The sequence below is a fragment of the Ixodes scapularis genome, unplaced genomic scaffold, assembly GCF_016920785.2.
Source record: "Ixodes scapularis isolate PalLabHiFi unplaced genomic scaffold, ASM1692078v2 PGA_scaffold1__304_contigs__length_218370807, whole genome shotgun sequence".
Classification (NCBI taxonomy): Eukaryota; Metazoa; Arthropoda; class Arachnida; order Ixodida; family Ixodidae; genus Ixodes; species Ixodes scapularis.
The window spans coordinates 34,569,151-34,581,773 of record NW_024609846.1 but is presented as its reverse complement, the minus strand read 5'-3'; the positions used below and the strand labels follow the sequence as shown (position 1 = coordinate 34,581,773).

General features: G+C 45.3%; 1 protein-coding gene across 1 annotated transcript; it reads left to right on the top strand.

The window, feature by feature from the left end:
* Positions 1–8,556: 8,556 nt before the first annotated feature.
* Positions 8,557–9,730, top strand: LOC115314438. Its single transcript, XM_042290133.1, has one exon. It carries the CDS (start codon positions 8,557–8,559, stop codon positions 9,610–9,612), a length of 1,056 nt encoding a protein of 351 aa, XP_042146067.1. The 3' UTR covers positions 9,613–9,730.
* Positions 9,731–12,623: the final 2,893 nt, after the last annotated feature.

The following is a 12,623-nucleotide window of genomic DNA, read 5'->3' as shown; positions in this document are numbered from 1 at the left end:
GAATAAAAAAAAAAAAACGGTATCCACCATGCTGGTAGTTGACTCTTCGACCCTCCACAGCGGAAGCAATGGTAAACTGTGCCGCGCTCGGCTGTAGCAGTTGCTACAGCCGAGCGCGGCACGCAGCATCGCATCCGTTCGTTGCGAGCGACGGCGATTCATCGTGTGTTGAAAGTCGGAAGACATGCTGTCCGTGGTGTCTTTTATGTATAACTCGCTCGTAAAAAAAAATTCGAAACAGTGTACACGTGATTTTAAATTTTAAAATTATGATGTGGTTTATACAGCGTAAAACATAGTATCTTGAAACTTGCATCGTTTTGAGTTCAAAAGCTAGACTTCATAGAGACTCGGTATTGACAGCAGGGTAGACGCTACGCGTGTTTTCGGCCAAGCGTGTCTCCGGTTAGGGTCACGGGACTACAGTCTAGAATCTGGTGACAAAGCAGGACATTGCACCTGCCTGGCGCCCAAGGCCACACATAGCATTCACAGCACTGTCAACCTTCGTTGCAAGTGACCTATCTCCTGGTTGTGGCCCCAAAAGATAAGCCTTTTGTTCGTGAAACCCCGTTTCGGCCTCTCCTTCGATCCTTTTCTCTCTCCCTAAGCTGAAATCGTTGTGATGGTGAGTGGTCACGTGGTTTGACGGATGACGCATTACCCGCTGCCGATCTCGGAATGCGTTTAGCCGGACCTAGTTTGGCGTGTGAATTCTCCCTCTGTGGCAGATGCGTATGTCTGCTCAGCAAGCGATTTCTTCAAAGACCCCAAGAATTTTTTGTGATGCGTTTAGTGTTCGGTTCTACAAACGACAGCTTGTGCTACATCGTGTTGAGTCTTCACGGGCACCTTCTCGTTTCTGTGTTCGAGTGGTGGTTTTTCCGTGGCCGTGTCGACATCTCCCTCGTACAACACCTTTCAAGTCACGTCTCGTCAACGTAAGTGCGCTGCAACCTACTTCGTGACAATTGATCGTTTTTCCTAAATGTATTCTTCCAGATTACCTCTAGATTTAGGCCGTGTCTATCTCCTGGCAGCCTGGAGAATCATTGTGCAGAATGTTTCGGCATTGGTGCGATTGCGCAACAAGCAGAAAGTTTCGACATGCCGCCGACAAAGTTTTGACGTGTCACCAAAAAACAACAGCAGCACAGACTCTTAATTACGCGTTCCAAAATTTGACGAGCGGCTTTACGAGTCGCTTGTAGAAAGATTGTTACGATTTTGCGAAATACATGGTAAGCAATGCTAGGTTATCCGCGGGCGTATCCCTCTCCGCCCGCTTGTACTTTCTCTAACTTGACGGACACTCTATCTCGCGGTTCACGCTGACGAAACGATCGTCGGGATACCGGGTAATTGCTACAGCCGAGCGCGGCACAGTTTACCATTGCTCCCGCTGTGAAGGCTACACTTATGCGGTTTGTGCGAGTGATACGCCCAGGGGGACGTTATGTAGTTTGGTAATCTTTACGATAAGTCGGCTAATTAAATAAAATTCATTAATTAACTTTTAATTAGTGAAAATAGACATATGGTTTCAATTAGAAACTTGCTGAGCGTCGTCCAAAACCCCTAAACCAGTCATTTTTAGAAGGACTGAGCGCGTGTGAAGCGCAGTAGTGCGCTGAAGTTACCACTCGTGGACCAGGTACAAGGCTGGGGCTAGATAAGAGACAGAAAATTGCGCGGCCGCCTTACCGAACCCTCTAACCTTGTACCTGCTCCACGAGTGTGGCTTTAGTGCGCTTCTCACGCGCTGAAAGACTTTCTGAAAATGACTGATTTAGGGATTTTGGACGACGCCCCGCTAGCTGCTTATTGGAACCATATGTCTATTTTCACTAATTGACAAGTTCATTAGTGAATTTTAATTAATTAGCCGAGTGATCACAAAGCTTAGCGCCCACGCAATGTCCCCCTGGGCGTATAACTCACTCGCAGAAACCGCATAAGTGTGGCTTTCATGACTTTTTTAAGCACAAATCTGCAAGAATAAAAAAAAGCACCCTGATATGGGAGGCAGATATACCCCTATTTGGCAGACCCAGATATGGATATATAAAAAATTGGGCAGATCTGGGTATATAAGGCTTAAATAAACTGATGTGCTTGATATGGCCAGATCTGCCCAATTTTTTATATATCCATATTTGTTTTTTTTTATATAAGTCCAGATCTGCCATTTTCATAAGGGAATTACCCGGTCTCCCGACGATCGTTTAGTCGGCATAAACCGCGAGACAGAGTGTCCGTCAAGTTAGAGAAAGTACGAGCGGGAGGAGAGGGATACGCCCGCGGATGACCGAGTTTGCGGCATGCATCTCATAATGGCGAGCAACGGCACTTTTCTACCGTTGTTTACGTTCGCGCACGCCTTTGCATCGGCTTTTGCCCATTCGTGGAATAGATGTCCTGTGCCTATCGTTACATAACCCCGATAACGGCGATTGGTCGGCGGCGGCCCCGCGTGGAAGCTCGCCGAGACGCCGCCGTCAGGGGATCGGTTTGTGCCGTCCGCAAGACGGTAACCCTTGCAAGGAGCGAACTTATGTTGGCATGCCGGTTAGGAAACATCATAATATAAAGCCTGCAGAGTCAATGAGAGCTGTCCGTTGTAGCTGCCGCTATTTCTCTTTCCGGTTATGCACATGTAGCAACGAACAGTGCAGCGTTCACGCGTTACCTGAATGCTTCATTGTCGTTTGCTAATCGTGGGCCATTCCAATGTTTACAATAACCAAAACAAAAACAAGAGCAGCGACTAAGAAGCAGTCACTACAGCAGCTAAAAACGCGCGCCAGTAAAACTCACCATTTCACAAACGCGAACTCTAAGACGATCACTCTGCGTAGTACATAAGCAACACGTCAGTAAACCCAGTCTCCTGACTTCTTTTGACACAGCAATAAATATGAAGGCACAAAATATGAACCTTCCTTAAAGTGGCAACTGAAATGCGGGAGCTGACTTGTATTCACACAGTAATAAAATATAAAGGAATAAAAACATGAACCTCCCTTGAGGTGGCAAGCGGAACCGCTGGACTGTTTTAAAAGCTGCCTTTAAAACGAGCCGTCCTGATTGTTTCGCAGGATCGTCTAAATCCAAAGCGGCCGCTTCGTCGGGGGAAGGCTAGTATAGAAGGCAGCCTGAAGAAATTTAATCCATGACAACACTTGTGGTTGTTGCTGGAGCGGACAACGAAACAGCGTCGGGTTCTGTCCTAGAACCTCGTAACGCGCGATCACCGCTGCTCTCGCAATCCCGAGCCGGACACACCATGCCATCAAAAATGGCGGACTCCTGTCTGCTGCTGCCCCACATGAGCCGTGGAAACTCCGCAAAAAGGTGAATTTTTGGACAACTTGCTTCCTGCTTCAAGTTGGATTCGCACACTAAAGCCAGTTGGACTTTTAACTTACATTATATTAACTCTGTAGGTACAACTTAAAGTGGACAGTGGCCATGTCACTGACCTGGTCGATTCCTAAATTCGAAGCCTATTGCAATGACGCCACCGAAACATTGGGGCTGTTGAGAGTTGGTCGGAGATTGCAAGAGCCGTACAGACAGTGTATTGTTTTAGACAATCTTTTTTTTGTCTTGCTCCTCATACCGAATCGCGCATTTGCACCGTGCGGATAGAAAACACTCATTTCACCGGAAGTTCCGCGAAGAATGCTTAGAGCCCAGAGATGGGCTCCTTTAGCACCCGTCTTTTACTTACGCACAGTAAAATCCTCATATTTGGCTAAGCGACAATTATTATTTCAGAACAAAATAAATCTGTGTAACCGAAGCAATATTTTCAAATTAAGCCCTTTTCTTTCTGTCCATTCGTTTTATTTTTTTTTTAATTTTATTATAGAAACATTAAACAAAAACGAGTTTGCGTACAATGATTGAGAAACGCATCGTGCGCCTGCAGTAAAAAAGTTGCGAGATTCCAGGCTCTTCGTTCGGGTCACGACGTCTAAGAATCGGAACTCTCAAATTAAGATTCCGATCAATTTACATTCCTTTTTAGCTATCCACCTTTTTTTTAATATTGGTTTGAGCGTAAATGAATTTGGTACCATATTTTTGTTCCTTCTAGCCAAGCAGAGAGGGAAGATGCCTTTTTCGTATCAACTCTGGCACCGAAAACAATCCGCGATAAGGACACAGGCAAAGTTTCTGAGAGCCGTATCTAGGTCACAGCGTTTCAATGGGCCAACCTAGCTGACGTTTCGGAATGTCGAACGGGTGGGAGAAGCCATAACTTTTTGTACACATAGAGTTTGGCACACATATTGAGTTACTAAACCGATAAATCTTCCTAGAACTAGCCGACGTCAAAGCCACACAATATGGAGATTCGTTTTCATATCGCAAATCCACTTGAGCGAGCCCACTTAAATTTCAGCATGTCGAAACCCCTCGAAATTGAGGATAAAACCGGCCCATACACTAGTAGATGTGTCGTTTTCAGCCGCGGTCTAGGGGTTTTAGTCACGATTAATATTCACCCGATTCTGTTTCTTTTACGACTGTACTTGATCACTGCATTCAATTAGAGCTTTCCTCTAAACAATCTCCAATAAAAAAAACATACAAATCATATTTTTCTGCTTGCTTAAAAAAAAAGAAAAATTTTCTCAACTGTTACGCAACTTAGAGCACGGGTTCGCTGTACCTGGATAGCAAACGCTGACCGCGGTCGTGAATTGTGGCGATGTGGGGGGGGGGGGGGAGATATAGAAAGGTTATTTTCTAGACAATATCGATTGAAAGACGGTAATAACTTTCGAGATTTTGCAGAAGTAAGTGTGACCAATATATGTTTCGGTAAGAGAAAACGGCGCGTTCCCTAACGAGATATGCTTCCAGTTCGATGACGTTCACTGCACACATGGGGTGGCTAATCCAGACTGGGTCGTGAATTTTGCAACATAGCATAGCAGGGAATGCATTTGGTTGAATGTTATCTGGTGGTGTCGGGGCCAAACTTTCCAAGAATAAAGACATTTACATCGCATATCACCCCGGCGGAAAATGCTGAGTAACTGCGCTGTGGACGTTTGCACGGCGTCTTATATTATGTGAAAGATAGCCACCGCACATGCTCAGAACGAATTCCAGAATCCATTAGGCAGGTATATGGCACCCCTCAAAAGTTGATAATTAGAAATGTCTATACAGCCTTGGGCCTATAGAGCGCGTTGTTTTTTTTTTTTTTTTGTTTTGTTTTTGTTTTAGCAACTTAGTCCTTAACTTAGTCGCGCGTTAATATGGCAGCACCTATTTGAAGAACACGGTTTGTATATTTTATCACACTTGGGCATTATCCGAGTGCAAGCATGAAGTGCCTGTGATCCAAGGAGAAACATGAAACCTTACAGGTTTTTCGGGCAAAATAAATGTGCTAAAAATCACAATCAACACTGAGCCATAAATATCACAGTTTCTAAGGGCCGTTCGAAACTATCTAGTGCTGACCCCAAGCTAGAATGAAAAACTTAGTCTTTATTGACAACACTCAACTAAATCCCGGGACTACGGAAGAAGAAGGAAATCACATTAAATCATGCACACGCAAACATTGCGCGTGTTTCATTTTGTGCCGTCATTAGTCATCTACAGATTTTGTGAAAGATTTACCTGCTAGACAAAGCGCTATCTCTTTTTTAGTTATTGATGGCATAACGTATAGACTTAGTTGATTATTAAGTTCAGGATTTAAAATATCACTATGATTATATCAATATTACGTGCGATCACATTTCGTAAATTATAACAGGTGTTTCAGAGGAAACTATAAAAATTAATGAAATAGGCCGGTTACGAAGAAATAAACTCGTTTCTAGAACCAAGTGCCACCCACTGCGGACGTCAGAAATTCCGTAAAAATCAAATTTGAGCTAAATATTTAACTAAAAGCTAATACCATTATTTATTTTTGTTAAGGTACATATATGGCTCAAGTGAGTAACTCGCTCGGCATCGTCAAAAACCACCAAATTAACTCATTTGAGACTTCTAAGAAACACGTGCAGTGTCGTGTATTACGGCGCTAGAAAACACGCAACGTCGAAGTGCTTCTAGGTTTTGGCTTCCTAACGGAGCACGCCTTTGCTCCAGCGGTTTCAGCCTTCGATTACTTGCGGTTGTCCAAGAAAGTTGGATATTTGGACACTCCCGCCACGCCGTAACAACATGTCTGTCCCAATACAATAAGGTCAAAACTAAAGGAACACAACACGGTAAGTTCCGTCGAGAACATGTGACGCCCCTTACGGACGAAACATAAAATTGGGTTGGGTTGAAATTCAACAGTGTCTCAGAATAGAGCTTCAAAAATATTGCATCTTCAAATGGACAGCTTTATAATAATAATAATAATGACTTTATTTTCAGTGCCCAAAAACAACCACAGCGGTCTTCACTTTGGTGCACCTGTTCAATCCTAGAAACACGTTGGTATATTACCATCACCCAAAAACAAATAAACAAACAAAATGTTATCAGTAAACTACAAGGTTATTCAACTGATGGCGGTACAATGAAATGGATGTACAGATATCGAGGTGCTTAGGAGCAATGCTGTTGTATAATATCTGAATCCGAGAAAGCGGTGAAGTACAACAAGGTGAACGTACATCAAAGCATACGGGATGTCTAGTATGGCGTAAGTTAACATGGAAATTAACTTTGCTGAGCATTGATGGCGAATCAATTACACTATTCACAACCTTATGCAAAAATACAAAATCATGAATCGTTCGCCTTTCAGACAAGAGTGTAAGCGAAAATGACCTAAGTATGTATTCATAGTCATAATAACAGCGCCTTTCAAAGTACCTATCGTAAACAATACGAATCAATCTTTTTTGAACATTTTCGATGGTTCTTAAGTAACGAAGGATTTTGTTAGAAATAAGTAAAGTTTGTTTTAGAAAAGTCTATCTTTCTACAGTTGCGTCGGCATCGTTTTATTTTTTTTAGCTTTCTTTGTGAGTGTCGGCGTTTTGGAGGGAGCATTTGCGGGGGCAGAGCGGCCGGGAGTGGGGAGCGGCTTCCCCGCGGTCGTTAAGAAACGTCTCAGGTTTCGGTAGTCCGCTCGGACAGATCCCTTCTTGCAGCTGGTTGTGGCTTTTAGCCGAATGTGCCTGTATATAGAGGGTTTCGCCGCTTAGTGTAAAATTGTTGCTTTTTGCCCGATGCAATAACTTAGCGGTTGGCGCCAGTCAGACTGGAAAAATTGCAGAGAACAACTCTACAAGGAATTTAGGTTTGACGGTTACAGCGACAGGATGACAGCTCGCCGACCATTGGACGGCAGTGTACCACGTGGGAGTGGTGAAATTTGAAGTGATTGGTCCACCTCTGGAGGGAAAGGAGGCATCTACGAGGCTAGAAAAGGGCTGCCGAGAGGGTTCTCGGGGATTCGGCTCATGAGACTGGGGACTAAAGTACGGGGTTTTAATTTTGGAAGTTTTGTATATTACCGTTGACTTGTCGTTTTGTTTTGAAAATAAACGTGGCCACACTGGCCACCGTAAACCTACCAACGCCGTAATGTGTCCAGTGGGATCGAACAACTTTTAGTTTTTTTTTTCCTTATTCGACTTCCCGGGGGACTACCATCGGGCGAACACCATCATCGGTCGTCACCATCCTGACCGGGCCCCTTCCCCCTCGGAAAGTTGACTGGCGCAGTCGACAGGATCCTGCTGACTTCCTGCGACGGGCGGTGAGCGAAAATGACGGCATCAACGGAGGTCGGCGGAGCGTACCTGGGCTCTATGCGACAAGTGTTTCGTCTGCTGGATTGCGGGCAACGGTCGCGTCTGCTGGACTGCAGACAAGGGTCCCGTCTGCTGGACTGCTGACAAGGGTCGCTCCTGCCGGAGTGAGGACCGCGGCAATATCTACGTGAGAAGCCCGGGGGGGTACAGTTACCCAAAGAAGTCGTCTGCTGGACTGCGGACAAGGCTCGCTCCTGCCGGAGTGAGGACCGCGGCAATATCTACGTGAGAAGCCCGGGGGGGTACAGTTACCCAAAGAAGTCGTCTGCTGGACTGCGGACAAGGCTCGCTCCTGCCGGAGTGAGGACCGTGGCAATATCTACGCGAGAAGCCCGGGGGGGTACAGTTACCCAAAAAGGAGTGGTGGCAGCTGACAGGTGGTCCTGGGCGTCATCTACGTCGGAGAACAGGACGACCTGTGGCTTCACCTGCGGACCGGCGAAGCATCTTCAGCGAGCGGCGACAGAATATCGGGGCAAGCCTCAAGAGAAGAGACGAGATCGTCGCTGCAGTACTGAACTTCGTGGTGGTGCCGGAAAATTGTGCGGTTTTTTTTTTTTTTGTTTGTCTGTGAGGTTGTTTTTTTTTTTTTTGTTCTTTTCGGTGAACGAAGAATGAGCTGAGACTTCCAGACGACGGGCATGATCGCCAGGCCGAGTGGGGACACTGCGGCAAGTGGGTGGCGGTGACTGGAGGAGCAGCTAATTGGATTTTGCCAGGCAACAGTGGGTGAGTCCCATTCCCGTTTTCTCCGAGGCTCACCATGACCAGAGAGACTAGATCGAAGACCCCAGGGTCTTCCCTCAGTGGCGCCAACTCGGAACCAGACGCTGGCACCAGTGAGGGAGGGCAGCCAACATATTCGAATGACCTTAGTGCTGAGATAACACTCATGAGACTAAAGATAGAACTCGAGAAAATAAAACTAGAGCAGCTCAAAATAACGGGGCAGCCGCATGATGAGAACACTCGGGGTACGGGGGGAGTCGAACGGTATGCAAAGGAGCTACGTGCGGTGCTGGCGCCAATGCCCGAGACGGACACATTGGTACCTGCATGGTTTAAAGGCGCTGAAACAATGTTGGCAAGTTGTGAGGTTCCACAGGACCTACACGGGGCACTCATCCTGCCCTTTCTAAACGAGAAAGCGAGCGCCGTTGTGGCAAACAGAGCAGAGGGACGGGTATTGCAGTACAAGGAGCTACGAGACATTATCCTCGACGAGCTCAGGATGACTCCGGATGAGTATAAGCGCAGGTTTCATGTCGCACGCAAGCAAGAAGAGGAGTCGTGGGCACAGTTCTCTACCGATCTGACTACCATGTTCGGCTACTACATGGAGAGCCGCGAAGTAGAGACACTAGATGATCTAAGGCAGCTGATCATTTCAGATCGGCTAAAACATGTCATGCCGGATGATGTCCGGGCCTACGTACTTCAGAATGAAACCAAAGAATGGCTAAGGCCAAAGGAAGTAGCGGAACTTGCCGAGAAATTCGAAGAGAGCCAGCGCGATCGAAACTGGGAGCCCCAGAGGGCGGCCGAGGGGCCACAGGTGAACATGCGGGGTGGGCCTGCGGAAGTTGGGGGCGACCAGCGAAGCGTTGAGAAACCTCGACCGCAAGGGTGCTTTTCGTGTGGGAGGCTGGGGCACCTTAAGCAGAACTGCCCTGGATTAGTGCATACAGCCGTGGACTCCGGGAACAAACCGGCCTCCGCGTGTCTGAGTGCGGGGGTAAGACCTTTGCCTCGGTCACGCGAGACATTTGAGACGACGGGGACGCGCAGGCATGGAGAAACAGTTTCGGGTATAGGCTAGGTATAGCAAACCTTTTCTTTTTTTTTTCTGTTCGCGTTTGCATTTTCTTGGCTGTAGCCAAGGTTAATTTTTGTTTTCTGCTTTTAGGTAAATACTGGTCATGGTGGAATCTGGAACGTACGGGTTTGGGTCTCATCGGACTGTGTTTGCTTGTGTTTTTTTTTTTGTGTTGTTGGTTTTCCCTGTCGCCCAACAGATTATTTTTTTTTTTTGGCAGGGGGTATAGCTCCTTTGTTGTTGTTTTGTTTTCGTATGCTACGCGTCTGTCTCGAAAAGGGGGACAGATGTTGCGCGAACAGCAAGTGTACTTGCAACATTCTTGGTGGGGAGGTGTTAAGTAACGAAGGATTTTGTTAGAAATAAGTAAAGTTTGTTTTAGAAAAGTCTATCTTTCTACAGTTGCGTCGGCATCGTTTTATTTTTTTTAGCTTTCTTTGTGAGTGTCGGCGTTTTGGAGGGAGCATTTGCGGGGGCAGAGCGGCCGGGAGTGGGGAGCGGCTTCCCCGCGGTCGTTAAGAAACGTCTCAGGTTTCGGTAGTCCGCTCGGACAGATCCCTTCTTGCAGCTGGTTGTGGCTTTTAGCCGAATGTGCCTGTATATAGAGGGTTTCGCCGCTTAGTGTAAAATTGTTGCTTTTTGCCCGATGCAATAACTTAGCGGTTGGCGCCAGTCAGACTGGAAAAATTGCAGAGAACAACTCTACAAGGAATTTAGGTTTGACGGTTACAGCGACAGGATGACAGCTCGCCGACCATTGGACGGCAGTGTACCACGTGGGAGTGGTGAAATTTGAAGTAATTGGTCCACCTCTGGAGGGAAAGGAGGCATCTACGAGGCTAGAAAAGGGCTGCCGAGAGGGTTCTCGGGGATTCGGCTCTTGAGACTGGGGACTAAAGTACGGGGTTTTAATTTTGGAAGTTTTGTATATTACCGTTGACTTGTCGTTTTGTTTTGAAAATAAACGTGGCCACACTGGCCACCGTAAACCTACCAACGTCGTAATGTGTCCAGTGGGATCGAACAACTTTTAGTTTTTTTTTCCTTATTCGACTTCCCGGGGGACTACCATCGGGCGAACACCATCATCGGTCGTCACCATCCTGACCGGGCCCCTTCCCCCTCGGAAAGTTGACTATGGTCAAGGCCTGTGCCTTAGATATTGAGTTCCATATTACCGAGGCAAATTCCAAACGTGACCTAACTAAAGATTTGTAAAGATGTAACAAACAATGAGGCCTCCTGAAATTCTTCAACAAACGTGATATGATTCCCAGAACTCTCATAGAACTTCCTACCACAAAAGATACATGATTTCTAAAAGACAAGGCACTATCAACGTACACGCCAAGATCCTTCAAACACAGTACACGTTCAATTGGCATGATATCAAGATGATAAGTAAAACTGAAAGGCACATGGCGTCGGCACAGGATAGGACCTTTGTTTTTGCAGGATTAAGCAATAATAGATTTTGTTCACACCACTGAAAAATGAGGGACACATCACGCTGTAGGATCTCGCAGTCCACAGGAAAGTGAATCATTCTAAACAACTTGATATCATCAGCAAAAAGTAACAACTGGGAACTCTCGACACAAGATACTATATCATTTATAAATATTAAAAACAAGAGAGGGCCCAGGATTGACCCCTGTGGAACACCTGACGTTGAAAAGTAACTATGGGAATAACTATCAACAACGCGAACAGAGTTCGAGCGGAGTGACAGGTAACTCTGGAACCACTGACATAACTCTGGGGATAGACCATATAAAAATAATTTATGCAAGAGTAATTTGTGACTGACCTTATCAAAAGCTTTAGTCATATCAAAGTATATTGTGTCTACCTGCCCCCTATTTGTAACAAATGGAGCGCAAAAATCAAGAAAAGTACACAAATTAGTCTGGACAGACCTACCACTCAGGAACCCATGCTGCAAAGGTGTTAATTTTTGACGGAAATAAAAGAGCATCCGGGTATGTACAACAATCTCGAAAACCTTAGAAAACCCACAGAGCAGAGAAACAGGACGATAATTCGTAACAACCGAGGCATCACCACTCTTTAAAATCGGAACAATAACTGATTTCTTCCAAAGAGATGGAGAGACCCCAGAACTAAGCGAAAGATTAAATATGTGCTTTAAAGTGGGAATAAACAAATCACCGCATCCTTTGATTATAAAACTCGGTATACCATCAACACCACTTGAAAACTTTGGTTTTAATTTTCTTATCGCTTCCGCAATTTCGACATGATCCACTTGTACGGAATGCAAGAAGTCATGACAGCTTATCTTATCGTCACCAGGCTGGAAAGACCCGTGGCAGCTAGTGTAACATTTGCTAAAATAATCGGCAAAAATATTTGCAACGTCATCAGGCGACGAATGATAGGCCGGTGTGTGCACTACATCATCACGTAAACAGATGCCTCGACTTGCATCGCGCGTGTGGTGTTTTACAAACTGCCAGAACTTTTTTGGTCGACGAATCAAGCTATTCTCAACGCTATCGAGGTGAAAACGTTTATCACGCTTGAACAATTTTTTTGCTAAAGCACGATATATGCTAAATTTGGTGTACCAAAGTGTATAACCAGTATTTTTGAAGAGTCTGTGAAAATGATCTTTTTTGCGCAGGTATACTTTAAGTTCTTGCGAAAACCAGTTAGGATAGATGGAAATTTTGTTTATGTTTTTAGGCACAAAGCTATCGATAGCATCTTTAGTAACTGAGGTAAGCGTCTCGCTAACGCGATCGACATCCGACATAGCAAGAACATTGCTCCAGTCAAAATTCTCGATGGATCTATAAACACTTTATATGCCACCGTCATAAAATACGTCTAGTATTACCTAGATAGTTTAACCGTACCTTGAAATATTCATTCAAATAAAAAAGTAAATATTTAAAATTGCCATTTTGCGAATTTTGATGTTAAAAATTGTATGTTTAAGGTTTCCTCTCGTATTGAAAGTAGTTTTGGCATTGATAGCATTAAATGAA

Excerpts from the sequence above, each read along its gene's own strand:
- LOC115314438 (XM_042290133.1), top strand. The coding sequence starts at position 8,557 with ATGACCAGAGAGACTAGATCGAAGACCCCAGGGTCTTCCCTCAGTGGC.